The sequence below is a fragment of the Hyperoodon ampullatus genome (assembly GCF_949752795.1).
Source record: "Hyperoodon ampullatus genome assembly, chromosome: 3".
Taxonomy (NCBI): domain Eukaryota; kingdom Metazoa; phylum Chordata; class Mammalia; order Artiodactyla; family Ziphiidae; genus Hyperoodon; species Hyperoodon ampullatus.
The window spans coordinates 167,757,225-167,782,502 of NC_136916.1; the positions used below are offsets into that span (position 1 = coordinate 167,757,225).

The window sequence follows — 25,278 nt, forward strand, 5'->3', positions numbered from 1 at the left end:
TATTAGCATCTTTGCAGCACCCTGAGCCCCAGGGTAACACAAAGCAGGCCAGATGACAAGTGCACATATGGTGAGTTGCATTACCTGAAAGGAACCCTGAGCTTAGGCAACTAGAATCTTTTTTTTTTTGGCTGCGTTGGGTCTTCGTGGCGGTACGTGGGCTTCTCAGTGCGGTGGTTTCTCTTGTTGCAGAGCATGGGCTCGAGGCATGCGGGCTTCAGTAGTTGTGGCATGCGGGCTCAGTAGTTGTGGCTTGCGGACTCTAGAGCGCAGGCTCAGTAGTTGTGGCGCACAGGCTTAGTTGCTCCGTGGCATGTGGGATCTTCCCAAACCAGGGCTCGAACCTGTGTCCCCTGCATTGGCAGGCGGATTCTTAACCACTGCATCACCAGGGAAGCCCTATTCAGAATTTTCCAATCAGAAAATCTGGAAAGAAGCTATTCTAATTTCCACGTATATTTAAGTGCTGTGTTATAATCAAACATTTAAAATTTTAATTACCCATAGGGAGACACAATAATCTTTTCAGCATGTTGGGACTCTAAACAGTTTAATCCCTCACAATTTGCCTCTGGCCCTATCCTCAACTCACTTCACAAAAAGATGTGAGGCAAACGGGTGGATGTTTTGGGGATTCATTGCATTACTGTTACTCTGTCATCCAGAAACAGGTGGTCTTATGATATAAGGAAGCCTACTGAACGTTCATGCACAGTGGTCTCTTGGACACTGCGATTTCTTTGGCTGGATGAAATATATGTTCCATGTTAGAGATCCCCAGTATACAGGGATGTTTGCTAGCTAGAACACATTAATCTGGGAAATAAGGGGTGGAGAGTGAATGGTTATTTTTAGATTTCATTTAATAAACCTACCAAAAATTTTGCTTTTTTGTGTTCTAAACTTTGAGCTCTGATAATCAAGTGGCCTATGTAACCAGTGTAGAAATACCAGTGAAAGCAATAATGATCCCACTGAATTGGAAACCAAGACAGCCATGTAGCCATTTTTGGTTCCTGGTGTATTAGGAAAACAGGCACAACAGAGGATAATCAACCTTACTGAGGAAAAATAGAGATGCTATAACACACTGAGGACCAAGATCAATTGGGTGGATCCAAGGCCACAAACTTCTACTACCAAGGATACCCCCGGATAAAGATCAATGGAAACTAACTTACAGAGTAATAGATATCTGATTACCAAAGGGCAGGTTTACCAAAGGCTCGGATCCTTCACAAATGAAGACATTTCATTCTTCTGGGCAAAGGATCCTAATCAGGTGAGGTGCTGTTCAGAGGCAGGGCAGCACATGGAATGTGGGGTAGAGAGAGAAATCTAATACCAGCTTTAGCATTAGTTACAGGGTCATAAATAATTCACATTTCTTGAGTTTTGCTAAAGTATAATAATCATCACCATTTCCTCCTTTTCAACAGAAATTAAGAGAAATTGATAGCACCTAGAGATTCTGGACTCCCAAGAACAGTGGCTCTATGACATTACTTCTGGACCCCATCATTAGATATGACTTTGGATAGTGTTTTGGGGGGGAAGAGGTGAATGAATTTGTGGCTACATGTAGAATGAATTATCTTAGCAGGGGCATCTTTGAACACACAGGAAGACAGATGTGTACACGGCATGCATCTACATGCTCAAATAGCCAAAAGATGACGTGTATAGACCACAGTACAGAATCTCAGGTTAAATAACTTTCCCAAGATCACACAGCTAGTAGGTGATGGAGCTAGATAAAAACCAGGCTGTAAGACATTAATACAAGGGACAAATGAGTGTGGGTTATACGAGAACCCTCTGTACCACCGTCACAACTTTTCGGTAAATCTTAAACTATTCTAAAAAAAAAGTTTATTAAAAGAAGAAACACAGGTTGTTAGACTCTGGAGCTTACACTTTTAACTTCTGTGCCATGTTTTATCTCTAGAGCCCTGGCCCAAGTGATGTTCTGAGGTGTTAACAAACTCCTGTTTTCCTAGGTCTCCAGAACGGTTCTCATTCCTCCCCATGGACAAGAACTGATTGTCCAGATTTTGCTTTGGTTTTCTGGCTTTCTGTAGTATCCTTCCAATAAATTTCCTTTTTTATTATAATTAGACAGAATGGCTTTCTATTACTTGCAACCTAACAACAACAGCTAACACTTAGAGTATTCACAGAGCCAGGCACTGTTCTGATTACTTTGCATGTATTAATTCATTTGACCCTCACAACAGCCCTATTAGGTAGGTATTAATATTATCCCCATTTTACAGGTGAAAACACTTAGGCACACAGAAATTAAATAATTTTCTTAGGTCACACATCTAGGAAGTGGCAAACCTGGGACGTATGGCTCCGGAGTCTAACTGTTGGATCTACCTTGCCCACTATCCTCTCAAAAGAACTTTCATGATACACAGGTATGGCCATGGTTTACAGTTCTCAGGGCTGGGCTCTCCTGGACTGGATGCCTAGCCTCTCCCTATGTTGTCAAGAGCAGTCTGCGGCTCCTCCTGAGCTTTTCCAGGAGAGTGTCACTCTCTGATCTCCAAATGTATTGGCCATCTTCTGACTATCTGGGGACAGGTGCTCTGAGAGTACACAGAGGTGAATCTTTTGGAATTCTACATGTTGCATGTAGTTTTGTAAATAAGTACCTCACCCAGACCCCGTGTTCGTCCAACCCCACCATGGGGTCACAATTCATTCTCTTTAGGTGTTACAATCTGGTTTTGAAGTTGCCTCAAGAAACCCAAATGGTTTATCTTTAATTTCCACGAGGCTCTGAAAGCACACCTGGACAGGAGCCTCCTTTATCACCTATCTTTCCCTGGCAGGATTGCATTCTACTCATATTCCAATCTGAAAAGGGCAAGGCCCAGAGTGGGCTCCAGTCAACAAAAGCTGAAAAATACAGAAAATCCATTTCACACAGAGATGCTTATCATTTTGTATTTTTCTAAAAATCTCAAGGAAAATCCTCTATTATAAGTGTTGACATAAGAAATTTTCCATGTATTCAAAATAAGAGAATGGAATGGTAAACATGTTGACAAATAGCAATTTGAGTAAAAATGGTAATTTTTAGTATTTTAGCTAGTTTTTACATTAACATTTAAATATATTTTTTTCTAGGAGTTGTCTAAGGAAACTAGGAAATAAAGAGAAAATTATGATTACCATTTGTTCTCTATTCAGATTTTCAATCGATGAGCCAGCTAATTAGCAGCAATATTTGTTGAATTCACATTGTTTGTCCTAATCAAGTTTTTGCATGTATCCCATGGGTGGATGTTACGTATTTGGAACAAAAATGCTATAAAAATTAATCCCCCTAGCAGTACAGCTGCTGCGAGAGCAATAAGTGTGTGTCCTGGAAATGGCAGAGGGGCTTCGTCAACATAAATCTGCAACAGAAAAAGCAAAGTCTTTAAGCTTTCTGAACCCAGTAATTCAAAACCCTGAACTTGACATGATTCCCACAGTGGTGGAGACATTGTTACTCATTTAGCAACATTCTGTCCAGACTGATATAGATATTTATCTTCCACAAAGCTTACAAACAGTCTCTTGACAATTTGACAGGTGGTGAATTTCCACATGATACATAGGGAATAGGAATTCGATTTATATCCTATTCCTTTATCCTATGTCTTTAGTGGCAGAGGTGGGCAGATAGAACACTTACACAGCAGGAAAACATTCTGTGTTTAGTTACAGAGGAACAGGCAAAGTGCTGCGGGAACATGGTTAGAAGTGCCTAACTGCTTAGAGTTATCAGGTAATATACTTCCTGAGCTGGATCTTGAAGAATAAGAGAAGGAGGAGAAGGTACATTCAAGGTAGAGGGAATAAGCATGGGCTCTTCCAAACTATCTTCTCTTTAGAAGTCCTCTGTACAAGTGCTGACATTGGGAAATTTCTGTATATTCAAAATGTTTCCTCTGCCTGAATGGCTAATTAATAAAAACAAGTTCCTAGAGGGGAGACAGGATCGTTGACAGAGGCATAGAGTCATCTTTTTCTCTGAGACTAGAGGCAAAGGTGGGTGCCATAGACGTTACAAGTAGAAGTGGGGGCATATGGAGAATAAGGTGGTTCAAGCTTATGTTTTCCCAGTGAAGTAGGAAGGAAGATCATCTTTGGAGGTAGAAGAAAGTAGAGATGAATGAAAACAGGATGGCAGGAATGTGGGAAAATGCCAGGACAAGATAAAGGATTAAAAAGCTGCTTTAGGGTATAGATCAAGTTAAAGGTATCTCCATCCTCCCAGTGGCCTAAGGATGTATCTATTTTTTAAGAAACAATCCCATAAGCTATGAATCCTTTTATAATTTCTCTCACATTCATTCTTTCTATTCTACTTTTGTTACCACTATTGTGAGTTTTAATACCTCACTTTGTATAAATAAGCTCCCCTAACAGCTTTCCATGCTGTCAATCCATGTTGACATAATAACATTGCCAGATTAGTCTTTGTAAAACATCAGTCTGTCTATAAAAAATTTTTTTAAACAAAGAGAGATTGCTTCATTTGTGATGAGAAGAATCTTGACTATATAGAACTGGTACCAGAAATGGAGTATTGTAAGCAACAGAATTTAGAAGGTGGATCTGGCCAAGTGGTGTGGAGAGCAGTGAGAAACTGTGCTTTCCAATCTGGGAAGATAATTATCTTCATGGTAATGGACCAGCTGGTTTAACCATGTCCTATTGTACTTGGAGGCTCAGACAATGTGCCCAATGTGTACTGGAATTATTGGGGATTTGACAGACAAGTATTACATATTGGGTATGATATGCTACTTGTGTTTTTCAATATGGTGCTACAAGATACCAAAAATCTTTCTTTTAAAGGTGGCCCATCAGAGGAGGTTGGATCATTAGCTTTGTAAGAATGATCTAGTCTGTTTGTGGTAAATGAGAGAGACAATGGTGCGCTACATGTAATCTCAAAACGGAATTTTCTTTTCTATGCTAAAGTGAGGAAGAGCCAGAGGAAACCACCCATCGTAATCACAATCTATCTTTTTCTCCGTTCTGCTTCCTCAGTGTTGGATAACTCCCTCCATAGTCCCAACAGTCCTTATGGCTGACAGTAGCTCCTGGGGCTGCAAACTTCCTTGTTCAATGTTGTTAAGAAAGAGCAAGTCCATGTCCCAGCAGTTTGAGCAAAAGTCCTGTGATTCACTCTGACTGGGCAGGCGTAGATCGTGTGCTCATCCCTGAACACCCCTTTTCAAAATGTTTAATAGTTTCTCATTGTTGACAGGAATGTTCCAAAGTTCTCATCTGGACATTCAAGGTCTCCCACAATGGGACCCTAACCTACCCACTTTCTTATATATAACCTTGCATTCCAGCCAAATGGATCTACTATTGGAGAGATTGCTTTATGACTTCCTGTATCTGTGTCTTTGCTGCTGTTATTCTTTCCACCCAGAATGCCTTCCTTACCCATTTCTGCCTAAAACAAAATTTCAGTCACCTTATCAGAAAATATAAAAATTTTACTTGCTTAAGTTGTCTATTGTACTTCTAAGAGTAGAAACCTCTATCACCTGTGAATCCTGTATTCTCCAGCTAAACTGCTATCTCTAAAGTTCTTGAAAACAGTTTTTTCTTTAAATGTTTCCCTCGCAATCTTCTATGATTATCTAAATCTTCCATGCCATGTCTAAAGAAAAGTTGAACCCCAGAATCATAAAAGAGTATGTTCTAGACACCATGTCTTTTTTAATCATCAAAATACTTCAATTTGTGCTTCTTTAATGCAAAGAATTCACTTAACCAGAGTGCAATTATCAAAACCAGGATATTAACTCTGAGACAACGCTATTATCTAATCTCCAGATTTTACTCAAATTTTATCAATGATTCCAATAATGTCCTTTAGGATGAGAGAAAATCCAAGATCATGCTTTGCATTCCATTGTTTCAGGATACTTGCAAAAGTAGATTTCAGGAACCTTTGTCTTTTTCTATTGTTTCTTAATGATTCTCTTCCTTTATTAACTATGCAATCACTTCCTATTTTTCTTTTATTCATTTTTGTGGTTCTTCCTTCATTCCTGAAGCTTTGTTTCTCTCTGTTGACACTTCTTTTTAGCCTGAAGAACTTCCTCAGGCATTTTTTCAGAGAAGTTCTGCCTACAGTGGATCATCTTATTTTTCCTTCATCTGAAATTGACCTTTATTTTCCCCTCATTCCTCAAGGATATTTTCACTAGCTATAGAGTTCTGGGTTGGCAGTCCTTCTTCCCTACACTACAACTGTCCCCAGTACATTAAGGATGTTGTACAACTTTCTTCTTCTGTGGTTTCTGATGAGAAATCAGCAGTCATTCAAATTGCTGTTCACTTACATGTAGTGTTTTTCTCTGGCTGCTTTCAAGATTTTTCTTTGTCTTTGATTTTTAGTAGTTTGATTATGATTTAGGCATTCAGGTGTAGTGTTTAGGCATGATTTTTTTAAGTTCATCTTGTTTGGGATCCATTAAGCTTCTTGAATTTGTCAATTTTGTGTTCACCAAATTTAGGACATTTTCAGCCTTAATTTCTTCAGCTTTTTTTTCTTTTTTTTTTTTTCCCTGTACGAATCTCTTTTTTCCTTTCCTTCATGGACTCTGGTGACATAAGTCTTAGACCTTTTGATATTGTCGCATAGATCCTTGAGGCTATTGTTTTTAAAATCTTTTTTTCTTCAGGTTGAATTTTTACTGATTTATTTTCAAATTCACTGATTCTTTTCTCTGCAATACCCATTCTGCTATTGAGTCCATCCAGTGATTTTATAATTTTAAATATTTGTACTGTACAGTTCTAAAATTTCCATTGGGTTTTTTTTTTAATAGCTTCTATTTCTCTGCTGAGAATTTCTTCCTTTCCCTTTCCATTCATTTCAGAAGTGCTTGCCTTTACCTAGAGCGTGGTTATAATAGCTGGTTTAAAATATCTGTCTTGATAACTCCATTTGCTGTCATTTGCTGATTGTCTTTTCTTTCCCTGAATTGCTTATATTTTCTTAATTCTTGGTATACTGAGTAACTTTGGATTGTATCCTGGATATTTAAGATATTATGTTTAGAGACTTTGGGTCTTGTTAAAAATTCTCTGGAAAATGTTGAATTTTTTGTTTGTTTCAGCAGTCAATCACACTGGTTGCATTCAGATCACAAGTAATGCCTTACTGTCTTTGGGTATGGCTTCAATGTCTGCTCAGTTTTCAAAAAAAGCCTTAGCTATGCCATCATGTCTTCCTGTCTCCTTTGCCATTTAGGGGATCTTAAGTGGGTGTTTATATTGTCGTTTTATTTTGAAGCCTTTGCTAAGCTTCTTTAGGTGTGTTCTACTCGTGTGCTGCTTGGTACTTGCGCTAGTACATATACACAATTAGGAATCTCCTCCTCCAGCTCTCTTCTCTTAGGAATTTCCCCCCTACTCTCTACTCCTAGAGGCCCTTTTCCTTAGTCCTCTGGGAAGAAAGCTGGGATTCATTAGAGTTTTAGCCTTCTGTACTGCTGTGCTGTTCCATGAAACTGGGGCTGACCTTGGGACAAAGAGATGAGAGAAAAGAGAGGAAAATAATGGGGATTTTCTCTCATGCTCCTCATATGACAGGTGCTTCTTTTCCTAGATCTAGTGGGATGGATTTTCTCTAAGGGTCTTAGATGTCTGCACTGCTGCCATGGCACCCATCACCGCAGTTGTGCAGATTCATTACTGAGGCAGGGCCAGGATAGAAAAAGGAAAAAAGAGAGAGTAAGAGATTTTGTTTTTGATAATGTGGTACCAGTATTTGACAATGAATGAGCCATTAATCAATTTAATCAAATCCTTATTCCTTCCCACCCACCACAGGCAGCAGATATCATTACATGAATAAACAGAAATGAGTCATTGAACATCATAGGGTGATTTGGAGAGACTGACTTTGGTTTCCAATTCTTTTGGATCTTGACGGCTTTGGGAGTATTTAAGACTCTACCATTACAATGCAAATAACCAAAGGGAGGATAATACTGGAAACTAAAGCGTTACAGACATAGGTCTCTGTGGGGAGTTGGGGGGGCGTGTCAGAAAACCAAGCTAAATATGGAAGGTGGAGAGGGAACAAAAACAAATACAGGCACTTATTAAAATTTTCCCAGCATTAATTGGTCCTGCAACCTATCAAGGGCCCTAACTTCATCACTGCTGATAATGTCACCACCAGTCTCCAGGATCCCCCATCTCCAGGCTTTGTCTATCATAGAAATTCTGCCATTTTTTCCTCTTAAGTGTCTCCTGGATGGATGCCTGTCATATTACGTCCCCAGCCATCACTCCCTTGGATACCACTGGATACCTGTGCCATCACTATACCTGAAATTCTTCACCTAAGTTACAAAAAGAGACCCCTGGAACAACAGACACTCTGAAGTGAAAGAGCTCAGAGCCCTGTGGAAGAAACACACCAGGCATTAGCAACATTGACATGTACGTTCCTTTAAGTAAAAAGATACACTGGGGCCACTTTCCCTACAGACTCTGCATAGAAAAATTCCAACCTCTTTTCTAAGGTTCTTGGGCATATACCTCATGTATCAAAATAAAAATGGAGGGAGAAGGACAAGAGTTAGAAACAGAGGGATTCGATAGCTGACAGTTTTTTCTTTTTGAATGAAGGAACAGAAACATAAAATCTAACATGGCCTTGATGAGTACTTTGGGCTAATCCACATATTCATGGTTTTGAGATGTCCCCTAACTTTTATTGGCTTTCACAACAATCACCTAGATTATGTCAACTTGATGTGTTCTTAGGGGCAGCTGAACCCAGAAGACATGTGTCTGTACATGTCCAGGTGAAGAATACTGAGCCCATTTCCCCCTAACTTTTGGAAACACCTTTTCTGCTCCACCTTGATAATCTATTAGTCTTGCATTTTAGCTCAAAACATGGTAAGTTAATGTTAAATTCAACATTCTGATATCTTTAGAAATATTATAATAGCATCAAGGGAAATGGAGGAAAAATAAACTCCAAATAGCGATGCTATTTCCACCATCCATGGATACCTATCCTTTAAAACTAAAACCAAAGACATACAGGTTTTATCTAAGCTCAAAACAGGAAAAACAAAAATGCTGTGAACTTACCTTTATACTTAGGTTGAGGCCTAAAGGATTATACACTGGAGCATGAAGAATCGATTCTAAGTAGTCTTTCATTTTTTTTACATTTTCTGGCACAGTGTGTTCTAAAATTACACAAAGTATATATTAAGCACATGTATGCTATTTTCTCATTCTGTGTAAATCTTCTTAAACACAGTAAGGTACAATGAAAGATTCCACTCCATAACATGGCTAAATTATACATAATTTTAGTTCTGTTTGACTCTGTGGAGAATATATTTAGGGGAAATTAGGCCTAGCATCTGACACTGCATCTTCTCAGGGGCATCGTCAAGAAGGATGACCTCTTACCACCTTAATTCAGGCTGACCTTTCTTTCCTGCCCTATGCTTATGACTATCCTGACCTGCAGATATTTTGGGTATTTGGCAATGAGATAATTTCAGGACTACCTTAGCAGTTGGTAAATGATTTCCAGTAAGGTAGCAGAGAAGTTTCACAATAAGATCACTTAAATCTTTTCTGAAAGAAGTGATCAGTTACTCCTATCTTCTTGTAATTCTTTCTTAAACCAGACATGTAGTGTGGGGGTTAGAAATCGCAGTGGTGTAAAGGTACATGGGATCTAAAGGGGTAAAAAAAAGCTCCGACTGTAGCATTTGGCAATTTTCATGGTGTGAATTTTTTTTAATTAAAAAAAATTTTTTTAATTGAAGTATAGTTGATTTACAATGTTATATTAGTTTCTGGTATATAGCAAAGTAATTCAGTTATATATATATATTTATATATATAAATAATTTTTCATATTCTTTTCTAAGTTATTATAGGATATTGAGTATAGTTCCCTGTGCTATACAGTAGGACTTGTTATTTATTTAATTAGTTTGTATACAGTAGTGTGTATCTGCTAATCTCAAACTCCTAAATTATCCCTCTCCCACCTCCTTTCCCCTTTGGTGACCATAAATTTGTTTTCTATGTCTGTGAGTCTGTTTCTGTTTTGTAAATAAGTTCATTTGTGTCATATTCTAGATTCCACACATAAGTGATATCATATGATATTTGTCTTTTTCTTACTTTGCTTAGTATGATAATCTCTAGGTCAATCCACATTGCTGCAAACGGCATTATTGCATTCTTTTTTATAGCTGAGTAATATTCCATTGTGTGTGTGTATGTATATATGTATGTGTGTGCGTGTGTGTGTGTATATATATATATATATATATATATATATATATATATATATATATGTCACATCTTCTTTAACCATTCATCCGTCCATGGACATTTAGCTTGCTTCCATGTCTTGGCTATTGCAAATAGTACTGCTATGAAAATAGTGGTGCATGTATCTTTTTGAATTATAGTTTTGTTGGGCTACATGCCCAGGAGTGGGATTGCTGGGTCATATGGTAATTCTATTTTTAGGTTTTTAAGGAACCTCCATATTGTTCTCCACAGTGGCTGCACCAATTTTCATTCCCATCAACAGCGTAAGAGGGTTCTCTTTTCTCCATACAGGATGTGAATATCATCATGGCTAATTTTAAGCAACGAATGGTTTAACAACCAGTATGCCATATGCTTGAATATTTAACAATCAGTGCTCAAAAAGAGCAGGCTCCAGCACACCATAGAAAATGAGGATATTAGTTAAAGCAAAATATTTACTAATTCTCTTTGCTCAATTTTTCAATTCAAAAGTGCATATGTTGGGCAGAGTAAGACTCTCACTGAATACCAAATGTCTGGATGTTTCATAACATTTGGAAATTTCATTTAACTCTATGTATTGATCTATCAATCTTTCTACCTATTGATCTCCTTAAAAGTACGCATTCGTGAACAAACACAAATGTGCAACAAAAAAGTATATATTTGAGGTAAAATTGAATTGTGGTAGATTTCATTTTACTTATTTAGAAATACTTCTGCATCCTTTCAGTTATTTTACCATAAAATATTTAAGAAACTTTTCTCATATAATTAGAAGATAGATCCTATAGATAATCTGGCAACATGTTTTATATCTTCCTCCATAACATTGCAAAAGCAATGAAAGGAGACACCAGACCAACGTGTAGCACAAATGCAATCATTTTTGCTGCTAATCTACATAATGGCTCTGAGTCCAGGTCACTGGAAGTGATGATGAAATAAGTGTGAGACACACAGATATAGAAAACAAACTTATGGTTACCAAAAGGGAAGCAGGTAGAGAGGGGATAGATTAGAAGGTGGGGATTAACATATACAGAGTACTATATATAAAATAGATAACCAACAAGGGCCTACTGTATAGCACAGGGAACTCTACTCAATATTTTTTAACAACTTATAAGGGAAAAGAATCTGAAAAATAATATATATATATATGTATAACTGAATCACTGTGCTGTACACCTGAAACTAACATGATATTTTAAATCACCTATACTTCAAAAAAAAAAAAAAGAAGTGTGAGATAATAGAAGCAGCATGAACAGCAACAGGACAACTGATTCGACTTCTTTTCCAAAGAACTCTCAACTATCTTTTGTGTAAACAGTTTTGTAAACCACTTCTCTACATAATAACAACAGTATGCATAGCTGTAATAATTGTAGAAGAAAGCAAACCTTACTTAGGTTCCAGTTTTCCCTGTTATTCACTTCAGTCACAGTAACCAGGTATGGAGTTTCCACTGGGATATGTCCATCCTCACTGTAAATTTCCAAAGAAATTGGATATTGTGTAACTGGAAACTTAAAACGAGGAACCTAAAATGCAAATGCCAAGAATGAATGTAAATTTGGAAAATTCAATACTAACTCTTCATTTCCTGGTAAAGAATTGAATAGATGTATTCCCAAGAATTTGTCTATTCTATATGAAATGTGCTTCTGAGGTTTTCTGCCTTCTCAGAGCATTAAAAAAAAAAATCTGTCTTATAGTAGAATTGCTGTGAACTCTAAAAGTAGTGCACAAAGACTGTGGTAACAAAACTCCTGCCTTTCTGTCGGCCTTCTTTCAAAGGAATTTGCTATTATGGTATCCACACTTTTTTGGCCAACCCATATACCCTAAGATACTGCATGAATTGGGTCTTGCCCAAATCCCTTGACGGCCCTCTCCCTGCCAATCATCATCTTTTTTCTTTGAATTTTATTTTATTTTATTTATTTTTTATACAGCAGGTTCTTATTAGTCATCGATTTTATACACATCAGTGTACACATGTCAATCCCAATCTCCCAATTCATCCCACCATCACCACCGCCCCTCGCCACTTTCCCCCCTTGGTGTCCATACGTTTGTTCTCTACATCTGTGTCTCAATTTCTGCCCTGCAAACCGGTTCATCTGTACCATTCTTCTAGGTTCCACATATATGCGTCAATATACGATGTTCGTTTTTCTTTCTGACTTACTTCCCTCTGTATGACAGTCTCTAGATCCATCCACATCTCTACAAATGACCCACTTTCGTTCCTTTTTATGGCTGAGTATTATTCCATTGTATATATGTACCACACCTTCTTTATCAATTCATCTGTCAACAGGTATTTAGGTTGCTTCCATGTCCTGGCTATTGTAAATAGTGCTGCAATGAACATTGGGGTGCATGTGTCTTTTTAAATTATGGTTTTCTCTGGGTATATGCCCAGTAGTGGGATTGTTGGGTCAATATGGTAATTCTATTTTTAGTTTTTTAAGGAATCTCCATACTGTTCTCCAAAGTGGCTCTATCAATTTACATTCCCACCAACAGTGCAAGAGGGTTCCCTTTTCTCCCCACCCTCTCCAGCATTTGTTGTTTGTAGATGTTCTGATGATGCCCATTCTAACTGTTGTGAGGTGATACCTCATTGTAGTTTTGATTTGCATTTCTCTAATAATTAGTGACGTTGAGCAGCTTTTCATGTGCTTCTTGGCCATCTGTATGTCTTCCTTGGAGAAATGTCTGTTTAGGTTTTCTGCCCATTTTTGGACTGGGTTCTTTGTTTTTTTAATATTGAGCTGCATGAGCTGTTTATATATTTTGGAGATTAACCCTTTGTCCGTTGATTCATTTGCAAATATTTTCTCGGACTCTGAGGGCTGTCTTTTTGTCTTGTTTATGGTTTCCTTTGCTGTGCAAAAGCTTTTAACTTTTATTTGATCCATTTGTTTATTTTTGTTTTTATTTCCATTACTGTAGGAGGTGAATCAGAAAAGATCTTGCTGTGATTTATGTCAAAGAGTGTTCTTCCTATGTTTTCCTCTAAGAGTTTTATAGTGTCTGGTCTTACATTAAGGTCTTTAATCCATTTTGAGTTTATTTTTGTGTATGGTGTTAGGGAGTGTTCTAATTTCATTCTTTTACATGTAGCTGTCCAGTTTTCCCAGCACCACTTATTGAAGAGACTGTCTTTTCTCCATTGTATATCCTTGCCTCCTTTGTCATAGATTAGTTGACAATAGGTGCGTGGGTTTATCTCTGGGCTTTCTATCTTGTTCCATTTATCTATATTTCTGTTTTTGTGCCAGTACCATATTGTCTTGATTACTGTAGCTTTGTAGTATAGTCTGAAGTCAGGGACTCTGATTCCTCCAGCTCTGCTTTTTTCCTTCAAGACTGCTTTGGCTATTCGGGGTCTTTTGTGTCTCCATACAAATTTTAAGGTTTTTTGTTCTAGTTCTGTAAAAAAATACAAATTTTAAGATTGTTTGTTCTCGTTCCATTGGTAATTTGATAGGGATTGCATTGAATCTGTAGATTGCTTTGGGTAGTATAGTCATTTTCACAGTATTGATTCTTCCAATCCAAGAACATGGTATATCTCTCCATCTCTTGGTATCATCTTTAATTTCTTTCTTCAGTGTCTTACAGTTTTCTGCATACAGGTCTTTTGTATCCCCAGGTAGGTTTATTCCTAAGTATTTTATTCTTTTTGTTGCAGTGGTAAATGGGAGTGTTTCCTTAATTTCTCTTTCAGATTTTTCATCATTAGTATATAGGAATGCAAGAGATTTCTGTGCATTAATTCTGTATCCTGCAACTTTACCAAATTCATTGATTAGCTCTGGTAGTTTTCTGGTGGCATCATTAGGATTCTCTATGTATAGTATCATGTCATCTGCAAACAGTGACAGTTTTACTTCTTCTTTTCCAATTTGTATTCCTTTTATTTCTTTTTCTTCTCTGATTGCCATGGCTAGGACTTCTAAAACTATGTTGAATAAGAGTGGTGAGAGTGGACATCCTTTTCTTGTTCCTGATCTTAGAGGAAATGCTTGTGGTTTTTCACCATTGAGAATGATGTTTGCTGTGGGTTTGTCATACATGGCCTTTATTATGTTGAGGTAGGTTTCCTCTATGCCTATTTTCTGGAGAGTTTTTTTTTTAATCATAAATGGGTGTTGAATTTTGTCAAAAGCTTTTTGTGCATCTATTGAGATGATCATATGGGTTTTATTCTTCAATTTATTGATATGGTGTATCACATTGATTTGCATATATTGTAGAATCCTTGCATCCCTGGGATAAATCCCACTTGATCATGGTGTATGATCCTTTCAATGTGTTGTTGGATTCTGTTTGTTAGTATTTTGTTGAGGATATTTGCATCTATATTCATCAGTGATATTGGTCTGTAATTTTCTTTTTTTGTAGTATCTTTGTCTGGTTTTGGTATCAGGGTGATGGTGGCCTCATAGAATGAGTTTGGGAGTGTTCCTTCCTCTGCTAACTTTTGGAAGAGTTTGAGAAGGATGGGTGTTAGCTCTTCTCTAAATGTTTGATAGAATTCACCTGTGAAGCCATCTGGTCCTGGACTTTTGTTTGTTGGAAGATTTTTAATCACAGTTTCAATTTCATTACTTGTGACTGGTCTGTTCATATTTTCTATTTCTTCTTGGTTCAGTCTTGGAAGATTATACCTTTCTAAGAATTTTTCCATGTCTTCCAGGTTGTCCATTTTATTGGCATAGAGTTGCTTGTAGTAGTCTCTTAGGGTGCTTTGTATTTCTGCAGTGCCTGTTGTAACTTCTCCTTTTTCATTTCTAATTTTATTGATTTGAGTCCTCTCCCTCTTTTTGTTGATGAGTCTGGCTAATGGTTTATCAATTTTGTTTATCTTCTCAAAGAAACAGCTTTTAGTTTTATTGATCTTTGCTATTGTTTTCTTTGTTTCTATTTCATTTATTTCTGCTCTGATCTTTATGATTTCTTTCCTTCTGCTAACTTTGGGTTTTGTTTGTTCTTCTTTCTCTAGTTCCTTTAGGTGTAAGGTTAGATTTTTTATTTGAGATTTTTCTTGTTTCTTGAGGTAGGCTTGTAGAGCTATAAACTTCCCTCTTAGAACTGCTTTTGCCGCATCCCATAGGTTTTGGAATGTCATGTTTTCATTGTCATTTGTCTCTAGGTATTTTTTGATTTCCTCTTTGATTTATTCAGTGATCTCTTGGTTATTTAGTAACGTATTGTTTAGCCTCCATGTGTTTGTGTATTTTCCATTTTTTTCCCTGTAATTGATTTCTAACCTCATAGCGTTGTGGTCAGAAAAGATGCTTGATATGACTTCAATTTTCTTAAATTTATTGAGCCTTGATTTGTGACCCAAGATGTGATCTATCCTGGAGAATGTTCCATGCACACTTGAGAAGAAAGTGTAACCTGCTGTTTTGGAATGAAATGTCCTATAAATATTGATTAAATCTATCTGGTCTATTGTGTCATTTAAAGCTTGTGTTTACTTATTAATTTTCTGTTTGGATGATCTGTCCATTGGTGTAAGTGAGGTGTTAAAAGTTCCCCAGTATTATGGTGTTGCTGTTGATTTCCTCTTTTATAGCTGTTAGCAGTTGCCTTGTGTATTGAGGTGCTCCTATGTTGGGTGCATATATATTTATAATTATTATATCTTCTTCTTGGCTTGATCCCTTGATCATTATGTAGTGTCCTTCCTTGTCTCTTATAACATTCTTCATTTTAAAGTCTGTTTTATCTGATATGAGAATTGCTACTCCAGCTTTCTTTTGATTTCCATTTGCATGGAATATCTTTTTCCATCCCCTCACTTTCAGTCTGTATGTGTCCCTAGGTCTGAAGTGGGACAGCATATAGATGGGTCTTGTTTTTGTATCCATTCAGCAAGCCTGTGTCTTTTGGTTGGAGCATTTAATCCATTCATGTTTAAGGTAATTATCAATATGTATGTTCCTATGACCATTTTCTTAATTGTTTTGGGTTTGTTTTTGTAGGTCCTTTTCTTCTCTTGTGTTTCCCACTTAGAGAAGTTCCTTTAGCATTTGTTGTGGAGCTGGTTTGGTGGTGCTGAATTCTCTTAGCTTTTGCTTGTCTGTAAAGCTTTTGATTTCTCCATCAAATCTGAATGAGATCATTGCCAGGTAGAGTAATCTTGGTTGTAGGTTCTTCCCTTTCATCACTTTAAGTATATCATGCCACTCCCTTCTGGCTTGTAGAGTTTCTGCTGAGCATCAGCTGTTAACCTTATGGGAGTTCCCTTGTATGTTATTTGTCGTTTTTCCCTTGCTGCTTTCGATAATTTATCTTTGCCTTTAATTTTTGCCAATTTGATTACTATATGTCTCGGTGTGTTTCTCCTTGGGTTTATCCTGTATGGGACTCACTGCACTTCCTGGACTTGGGTGGCTATTTCCTTTCCCATGTTAGGGAATTTTTCTACTATAATCTCTTCAAATATTTTCTCGGGTCCTTTCTCTTTTCACCTTCTGGGACCCCTGTAATGCGAATATTGTTGGGTTTAATGTTGTCCTAGAGGTCTCTTAGGCTGTCTTCATTTCTTTTCATTCATTTTTCTTTATTCTGTTCCATGGCAGTGAATTCCACCATTCTGTCTTCCAGGTCACTTATCCGTTCTTCTTCCTCAGTTATTCTGCTTTTGATTCCTTCTAGTGTATTTTTCATTTCAGTTATTGTATTGTTCATCTCTGTTTGTTTGTTCGTTAATTCTTCTAGGTCTTTGTTAAACATTTCTTGCATCTTCTTGATCTTTGCCTCCATTCTTTTTCTGAGGTCCTGGATCATCTTCACTATCATTATTCTGAATTCTTTTTCTGGAAGGTTGCCTATCTCCACTTCATTTTGTTGTTTTTCTGGGTTTTAACTCGTTCCTTCATCTGGTACGTAGCCCTCTGTATTTTCATCTTGTCCATCTCTCTGTGAATGTGGTTTTTGTTCCACAGGCTGCAGGATTGTAGTTCTTCTTGCATCTGCTGGCTGCCCTCCCAGTCATGATCTTTCAACCACACTCATTAAACTCAGGCTCTGGAGTTCAAATATAGCTCCATCACATATTAATGATGTGGTCTTTGGCAAATTACCAGGCTTCTCTGTGCCTCCAATGTAATGAGACAAGTTATGGAGAAGCCTTAGAGCAGTACACGGTAGACAGTAAATTCTCAAGAAATACTGGAATTCAACAAGGGTGGAGTTGTGGAGGTATACAATAGCAACCCTCATAGTTTATTGACTGCTGACTCTATGCCCAATATTATCATAAGTGATTTTATCCTTGTATAAAATCATTTAAAATAATGCCATATACAGTCCAACAAGGCCTTTGAAATAGATCTACTTGAAAGTTATACCAAGTGCACAGGTAAGTCAGCTAATGCAGACACCAACATCAACTTGATACATGTCTGAATGTCTGGAGCCTAACAGAAGGAAGTATTTAACACAGAACCCATTCTCTTAACCAACATATTATACTGTTTTCTATTTTGTCACTAGTACCTTGAGCTTTAAGTTTTATATTCTCAGAACCTGATACATGTTTGATAGTCAATACTTTTTTAAATGAATCAATATTCACCATAACCTAGTGTAACGTTTGACAGGTTATACATTGTTTTCACATAGATAGAAGCATGTATGTGTGTGTATCTTTATAAGAACCTGTGAAATGAACAAGGCAATGCAGATATTATTCTATTCTACAGATGAGGTTAATTACTGTGTCTGGGGACATTTAAATTCAAATATTTTTAGCTCTATGTCATATTTAATTCTATGTCATAATAAAACAGTATTTCTATGCCTTAGTTTTCATGTTTAACCAAAATGTGCATTTCAAGGTCTTATTAATATGAAAATACTCTGTCTTCAGGAAATTAAAGATTATCTTACCTTTTCTCTGCAATCTGAGAAAGCAACAGCATGTGAAAACTTCTGATCATTTGTGCAATTACATTCCTCCCGAGTAGACACATTTGCACACTGTTTGAATTTACCAGATTTCTGCAAATAGAATTAAAATAGGTTGACGTGCTGTTTTTGATGGCAGGATTTATGCAAACTGAGTAAATGTGCAATAAATATTTGTTACCTGAATGAATAAAATCCCTGAGAAGTTAAAAAGTTTAAAAATCCATTAATAATAAGGTAAAAGCACAGTATTTTTGAATTTTGTCTATTTGCTTGGAATGAACCCAAGTATCACTCAGCTGCTTGCCAGTTTACCTCAGGGCAGTTGATAGTCAACATGCATGGGACCCAGAAAGCCTGTGTCTTTCTGAATGCAGTAATTAAGATGCCCACCTCCATCGCTGGCATGGAAACTGAGACCTAAAAGAACAGACTTGATATGATGGGCTGCCAACTATGGATACTCTCCAAATCTACTATTTTGTACTTATCTCTCCTCATAGCAGTCACTAAGGCTGTTTAAAATCTCCACTATAACCATCCACTTGTCATTCATTTTTTCATTTGATCACTCTTGCTTGGTTTATTGGTTTATTCGTTTTTATTCGTTTTTTATTGATTTATTCATTTTTTCAAAGAAATGGCTTTTGATTTTGATCATCAACTCTATTTCTAAAAACGTTATTCTTCCTTCTACTTCTTTTAAGATTATCATTCTCATCCTCATTGCTTCTTTTTTTCTTCTTTTTGTGGAGATAACATTTACCATTTTCAAGTGTACAATGCAGTGGATTTTAGTATACTCACAATATTATTCAGTCATCACCACTATCTAATTTCAGAACTAATTTGCTGCTTAGTTAGGTTCATTCAGCTCTTCCAACCTTTTGAGCTGTTTCACGATTACATTTTAAATTTCTGACATCTTTTTTGTGTGTGTGATGTCTGTCTCCAATTTTTTTTTCATGGTTGCAAATGACCTAAACTGTTCTGAAATAATTATTTTGCTTATTCTAAAGTTTGCTTGTATTTATGATACTGTTTTCCAAGGCATGAGTTTTTTAGTTGTTTAGATTTATGCTTCTTTTTTATTGTGGAAGTTTTCTTCAAATATTTGGTGTTTTACTGTTGTCTGCTTATCCTTGGAGGCTTAACTGCCAACTCTGTATCTGGAATGACATCACACATGATTGTCTAGTAAGGGGATGATGTCAGCATAACAAGAAGTCACAGTGTTGGTCCAGACGTACTGTTTTCCCAGCTGTTATATTTTGAGGTGATCAGAGGCAGAATTACATAAAATTTGAGTAGTCTGCTCCACTAGATGATGCTATTTAATTTGTAGAACTTTTAAAGCTTATTCTCTCCCATTAAAGATCCACGAAGATGTCATGTTTATCTTGTTCACTGTTGTCTCCCTAGAGAATATCTGTACAGTGTCTGATAACTCTGGAAATGCTGAAATTAACATTTGTTGAATGTATAAAAGGTGCCCCCCCAAAACCTGTTATTTACTTATGTGTAAATTAGATACATTTCCTATTCAACTCCCAAGAAAATCCAGAAGAAAAAACAATCCAAACGAAGGATTTCCATGTAAATATATTAAACTCATATTTCAATAGATGAAGCTTGTGTCTAGTGACATATCAGACTTTATCTTTGGAAGAAACCGCAACAGTATTTGAGTTGCTCATTGCCTGGAGCAGAGCTGCTTACCCTGAAATCCAAGATTCAACAAGAAGTCAACCTCGTGTGTGTGTGTGTGTGTGTAATCATATGTGTATAAATGTGTATTATTCATTTGTTGAACAACTTTTCAGCACTCCCTATTTTGGGCGCTTTTCTGGGTACTAAAGATATTGTAGAGAATAAAATAGATTTAAAAAGACCCAACAATAACCCTGCTTTATGTAGCTTACCTTTTAATGAAATACAATAAATAAATGGGTAAAATATGTAAAATTGTAAAAGTGCAGTGAAGAAAAATAAGGCAGGGAAGGGGGACAGGAGTGGGCATCAGTGGAGGTGGAGGTTACAATTCTAAATAGAGTGGCCAAGGAAGGTCTCACCATGATGGTGACATTTAAGCAAAAATCTGAAGATGGTGATGGAATGTGCTATGTGATATCTGGCAGAAGTACATTCCAGACAGAGGAAATTTTTGAAACTTAAAGACCTTGAGATGGAAATATGTCTGGTATACTTGAAGAACAGCAAGGAGGCCAATGTGTGCAGAACAGAGTGACCTGCGGGAAATCAGGTCAGATGTGAAGCTAAGGCTGAACCACAGAGGACCTTATAAACCATTGTAAGAATTTGGCTTTTACTCTGAATGAGATGGGAAGATGATGAAGAATTTTGAACAAAAGAAACAACCATTTTCTGTCTTTGTGTGTGCGTGTATGTTTATGAATAGATATGAATGCCTGCTTGTCCATATGTATATGCAGTTAGGTGCGTTTTTCTCAAGAGAGATATTACAGGTATCTGTGAGGTTTCCTTGGGAAGCCACCCCATGATGTACTTTTCTTTTTTTAAAAAAAGTATTTATTTATTTATTTATTTTGGCTGCACCAGGTCTTTATTGCAGCACGCGGGATCTTTAGTTACATATGCATGTGGGCTTCTTAGTTGCGGCCTGCATGCAGGACCTAGTTCCCCTGATCAGGGATCAAACCCAGACCCCCGGAATTGGGAGCTTGGAGTCTTACCCACTGGACCACCAGGGAAGTCCTGATGTATTCTTCTTTTGAGCCTAGTGGTTTCTCTCTGTTCTACCTTGCTCACCCTGACTCCAGAGAGGCAGAGTGCTGCTGGGGTTTGGTTATTTTCTAGGCGGATCCTCAGCAGGAGTTCAAATGAGTCTATGTTGGAGCAAACACTCTTCTCTCCTTTTGGACATCATTCCTTTCACAGAGCTGTGAGATGGGTCTGAGGCCCCTTTCATTTAAAAAACGATGTTCTCACTCTACCTATGCTCTTTGAAATTCAAATGGGAGCTAGGGAGAGGTCAAGGGGAAAGAGTCCATTTAGACTTCTTGGTTCCAAAACTGTATCCAGGAGTAGCAGTAAGAGAAGGAAAGGCTAGAGTAGTAGTAGGAGGAACAGGGATAGCAGTAGTAGTCATAGTCGTAGTCGTAGTCGTAGTCATCGTAGTAGTAGTAGTAGTAGTAGTAATGAGGGAGGAGGAGAGGGAAGGGGAGGGGGAGGAGCTGGAGGGGGAGTGGGAGAGGGAAGGGGAGGAGGAGAAGAAGTAGTGATGTTATCAAAGCAGATTATGCTTAATGCACCTTCTCATTTAATCTCCACAGATAGGTCTGTCCAGCTGTAATTTTACTGAATGATTTCTTGAATTCAAATGAATACTAGTATATCTGCAGAAAAAATATTTACCTTTGACTTGTGAAATAGATTTCTCGGTATGGGTTTGCTAGGATCTGCATGATAGAAATTATCTGTAAGTGGAATAGCTATTCCCATATTAGAGGGAGGCTTGTAGTTTATCTGAAAATGATTAAACAAAGTTAGTGTAAAGTTCATTATTATTTACTAAGTCTTTCATTTAAAAATCTTGATTTTCCAGAAAAGCATTCAAAACAAATATTTCACTTTCAGCTCCTGGTATTTAAGTAAATTTCTCTTTCCCCAGCACTCCCTCAACCCATGGTAATTGGACCTTGTAAATAAGTGAAAAAAGTTTTAGAACCTAAAGTAGCTGTCATAAAGTCAATGAAATAAAGTTTAAACACCTTATAAAGAGGCTTAGTGACATATTTAGTAAATAATTCTTCAAGTTTGGTTATTGTTTTGTCACAAAGAAAATTATAAGTAATAAGTTAACAAAGATATTTTAAAAAGAGTCACATAGTCTGACAAGGCAAAAATTAAAATTGTTATTACATTGAAATGGGACCTGTAAGATATATCAGCTCAGGATGAGAATGAGTCAACTTAAGGGCAAATAACTGTATATATTGTTAAAGCCCAAGATTATGCCACCATAATATAGCATAAAATGTGATATTAATAATGATAAGACTAAGTTCCCAAGAAAAATCATTATTTCAGAAAATTTTCACATTTTAGTCATCATATCCTCAAAATGACATGAGGATTGAAAAATAACTGGGGTGTTTTGAGCATTTCAGGAAAGAAATGCTAAGACCAGATGGCCAGCTGATCATACAAAAGTAATCTATCACTGGTACCCTTCAAACAATCTGCTTAGGTTTCTTACTGGCAAAACTTTGATCATATTAAAACCCTGACTGTCCATGTGAACTCCACTGATCCAGTCTTTCAATGGGATAATTTCACTAGGAATGTGATGCATAGACTTGAGATAACTACAGCTGCTTTTCAACGTTGGCACGAATGTTGTAACAAGACACTCAGTCGATGCTCCCCAGACAATAAACGCCAGTGAAGTTGAACCCTGGAAATATCCAAATAAATGAAGGTTATTTAAAGTAACTGTTATTGGCTGAACTGTGTCTACTCCATATGATGAAGTCCTAACCTCCAGTATCTCAGAATGTGATTGTATTTGGAGATAAGGCCTTTAAAGAGGCAATTAAGTTAAGATGAGATCATTCGGGTAGGCTCTAATCCAATATGATGAGTGTCATATAACAACAGGAAATTTGAAAACAGACACACACAGAGGGAAGACCATGTGAAGACATAGGGAGAAGACAGCCATCTGCAGACCAAGGAGAGAGGCCTTAGAAGAAACCAACCCTGCCAATGCCTTGATCTTGGTTTCTAGCCTCTGGAACTGTGAGAAAATAAATTTCTGTTGTTTAAGCCACTCAGTCCATAGTATTTTGTTATGGCAGCCCTGGCAAACTAGCACAGTACCCAAGTAAAGAATACAGAAAATGAAAATGAAAAGAAATAGAAAAAGAATGGTAATAGAAAACAGAAATAGAATCATAAGTTTGATCATAACAGAAGACATATTCTTTTCCAGGAAGAAATACATTCCAATCTAATTGCCTGTGGGTGACATTTGGAAATGAGCAAGGATCAAGTGTTTATTATTAAATAAACACTATTATTGGATGTAGTTGGATGTAAATCCAACTTAGAATGGCAAGGCTTCCCTCATTCATTGATGAGCAGTGACATTTGTTTGGATAATATGAGTAAAATAACTTCCATTGGTATACATTTTGAAAAGAAGATACTCACTTAGCAATCACTGTATTTCACAAAGATATGGTTTTAGTAGAAATTTATGTACAAAAACCATATCTGAACCTTGCATGATATTTAACATTCAACAAAATTTGATAAATTCTGTTTGAAAATTTTAAGTACTTCTTGAAATTAAAAATGTAGAAATACTAATAATTTTACTGATATAGTGGACTCTAGTAGTTTTGCCCCCATCTGTTCTCTGTAAGCCATTAAAAATAATCTATTTTTAATGAATTTTTGCTAAAACACATTGAACCAGAATGTAAGCAGGGTTCTAATATTAAAGGAAATTTGGGGTGGGGGGTGGCACAAGTTCAATAAGAAATAAGGAAGTAAACAGAAAAATCTAGAATACTGGAGATTCTACAACATAACTGACTCAATTGCTACAATTCAATGGCAGGGGAAGAAAATGGAGTCATACCTACCTTAAACTAAAAGAAACTTGAGAGATTAATAAATAACCACATATTGTGTGACTTTTGTTTGCATCCAAATTCAAACAAACCAACCCTAAACATTTTTTTTTGAGAAAATTGAGGGAATTTGATTATGGACTGGGTTTTATAGGATACCAAAAAAAAAATTCGTTTAAAAAATTTCAGGGATGATAATGGCATTTTTGTTATGTAAGAGATAATACAGATATTTTTTGGAGATATGTATGGAAGCATATAGGAGTGAAATGACATGATGTCTGCTATTCATTTAAAAGTATGTCAGAATATAAACCAACATAAATTAAATAGAGATGATAAAACAGAAGTATCAAAACCTTGACTATTGTTTAATTTGAGAAATAGGTATATGGAAATTCTTCTTTTGTCTATATCTGAAAATTTTCATGATAAACAGATTGTAGAATTTGCAGGAAAATATTTATTGGCACAAAAGGATTAAACTATATAATTAAGTGGAAGGAGCATATTTTTAAAACTGTATATACAATGTTCTCCCAGTTTTAGGGGGGGAAAAGGAAAATACTGTAAATCCATAGTGATTGAGCATTTTCTATGTGCCAGACATTGTTTTAGATGGCCTACCTGAATTATCACATTTAATTCTCAAAACAATCATATGAAGTAGGTATTATTAGTATCACTTCCATTTTATAGATGAGGAAACTTAGAGTAAAGTAACTTTCCTAAGCTCACAAAAACAGTACCAGCAGTGAAAACTAACTCAGGTAGTCTTTTCCAGAGCTCACTTTTTTAATCTCTATCACATACAGCCTTTTCATAATTCCCAAAATGTTAAAAGTGTTTAGTCATCCTTGATACATAGGATTATGCATAATTTTTCCTTCTTTTTCTTAGCTTATATTCTAAATTTTCTATAATCCATAGATTTTTTTTAATAATTAAAGAAAAACTTACTTGACGTAAAGTTTTGCTGGCTGCAGAAATTTCCATTAGGTAACTATCAGCGTCATCAAAATAGCCTTCAACTTTAACTTCCAACAAATTTGGGTTTCCAACGACTACTTTCAGCAGTGGGATTTCAAGTGTTTGAACACCTTTGGAAACAAAGCCAAGAGTGAACATGAAATCATGAAAATTTTAAGCAATTTCATAATGACTGGCTGATCAGAATTCTAGAGCATCTACAGAATCTATTTATACAGAGTTAACTTTAATAGTTCTTAGAAAAACTTAACTTTGCAAATATTTTCTCCTAATTTTTTTCACAGAGATGTTGCTTCCCTTCACCCCTCATTCCTCAGCCAGATTCTCGAAGGCAGTCACTTGGATAGTCTTGGTCACACTGAGTTGACTAACTCAGTAGAGAAAC

At 36.6% G+C, this 25,278-nt stretch overlaps 1 protein-coding gene across 1 annotated transcript in view; it reads right to left on the reverse strand.

Moving 5' to 3' along the window:
- Positions 1 to 3,221: 3,221 nt before the first annotated feature.
- CATSPERB (cation channel sperm associated auxiliary subunit beta) overlaps positions 3,222 to 25,278 on the reverse strand; it is a gene marked incomplete at both ends in the record, with an annotated part of 130,255 nt that continues 108,198 nt past the window's right edge. Inside the window, 8 exons of the mRNA XM_079699198.1 lie at positions 3,222 to 3,410; positions 8,368 to 8,442; positions 9,145 to 9,245; positions 11,753 to 11,888; positions 18,265 to 18,375; positions 21,679 to 21,789; positions 22,523 to 22,720; positions 24,864 to 25,003. Of these exons, the coding sequence (XP_079555324.1) occupies positions 3,222 to 3,410; positions 8,368 to 8,442; positions 9,145 to 9,245; positions 11,753 to 11,888; positions 18,265 to 18,375; positions 21,679 to 21,789; positions 22,523 to 22,720; positions 24,864 to 25,003 (1,061 nt within the window). The remainder of the gene's footprint in view (positions 3,411 to 8,367; positions 8,443 to 9,144; positions 9,246 to 11,752; positions 11,889 to 18,264; positions 18,376 to 21,678; positions 21,790 to 22,522; positions 22,721 to 24,863; positions 25,004 to 25,278) is intronic.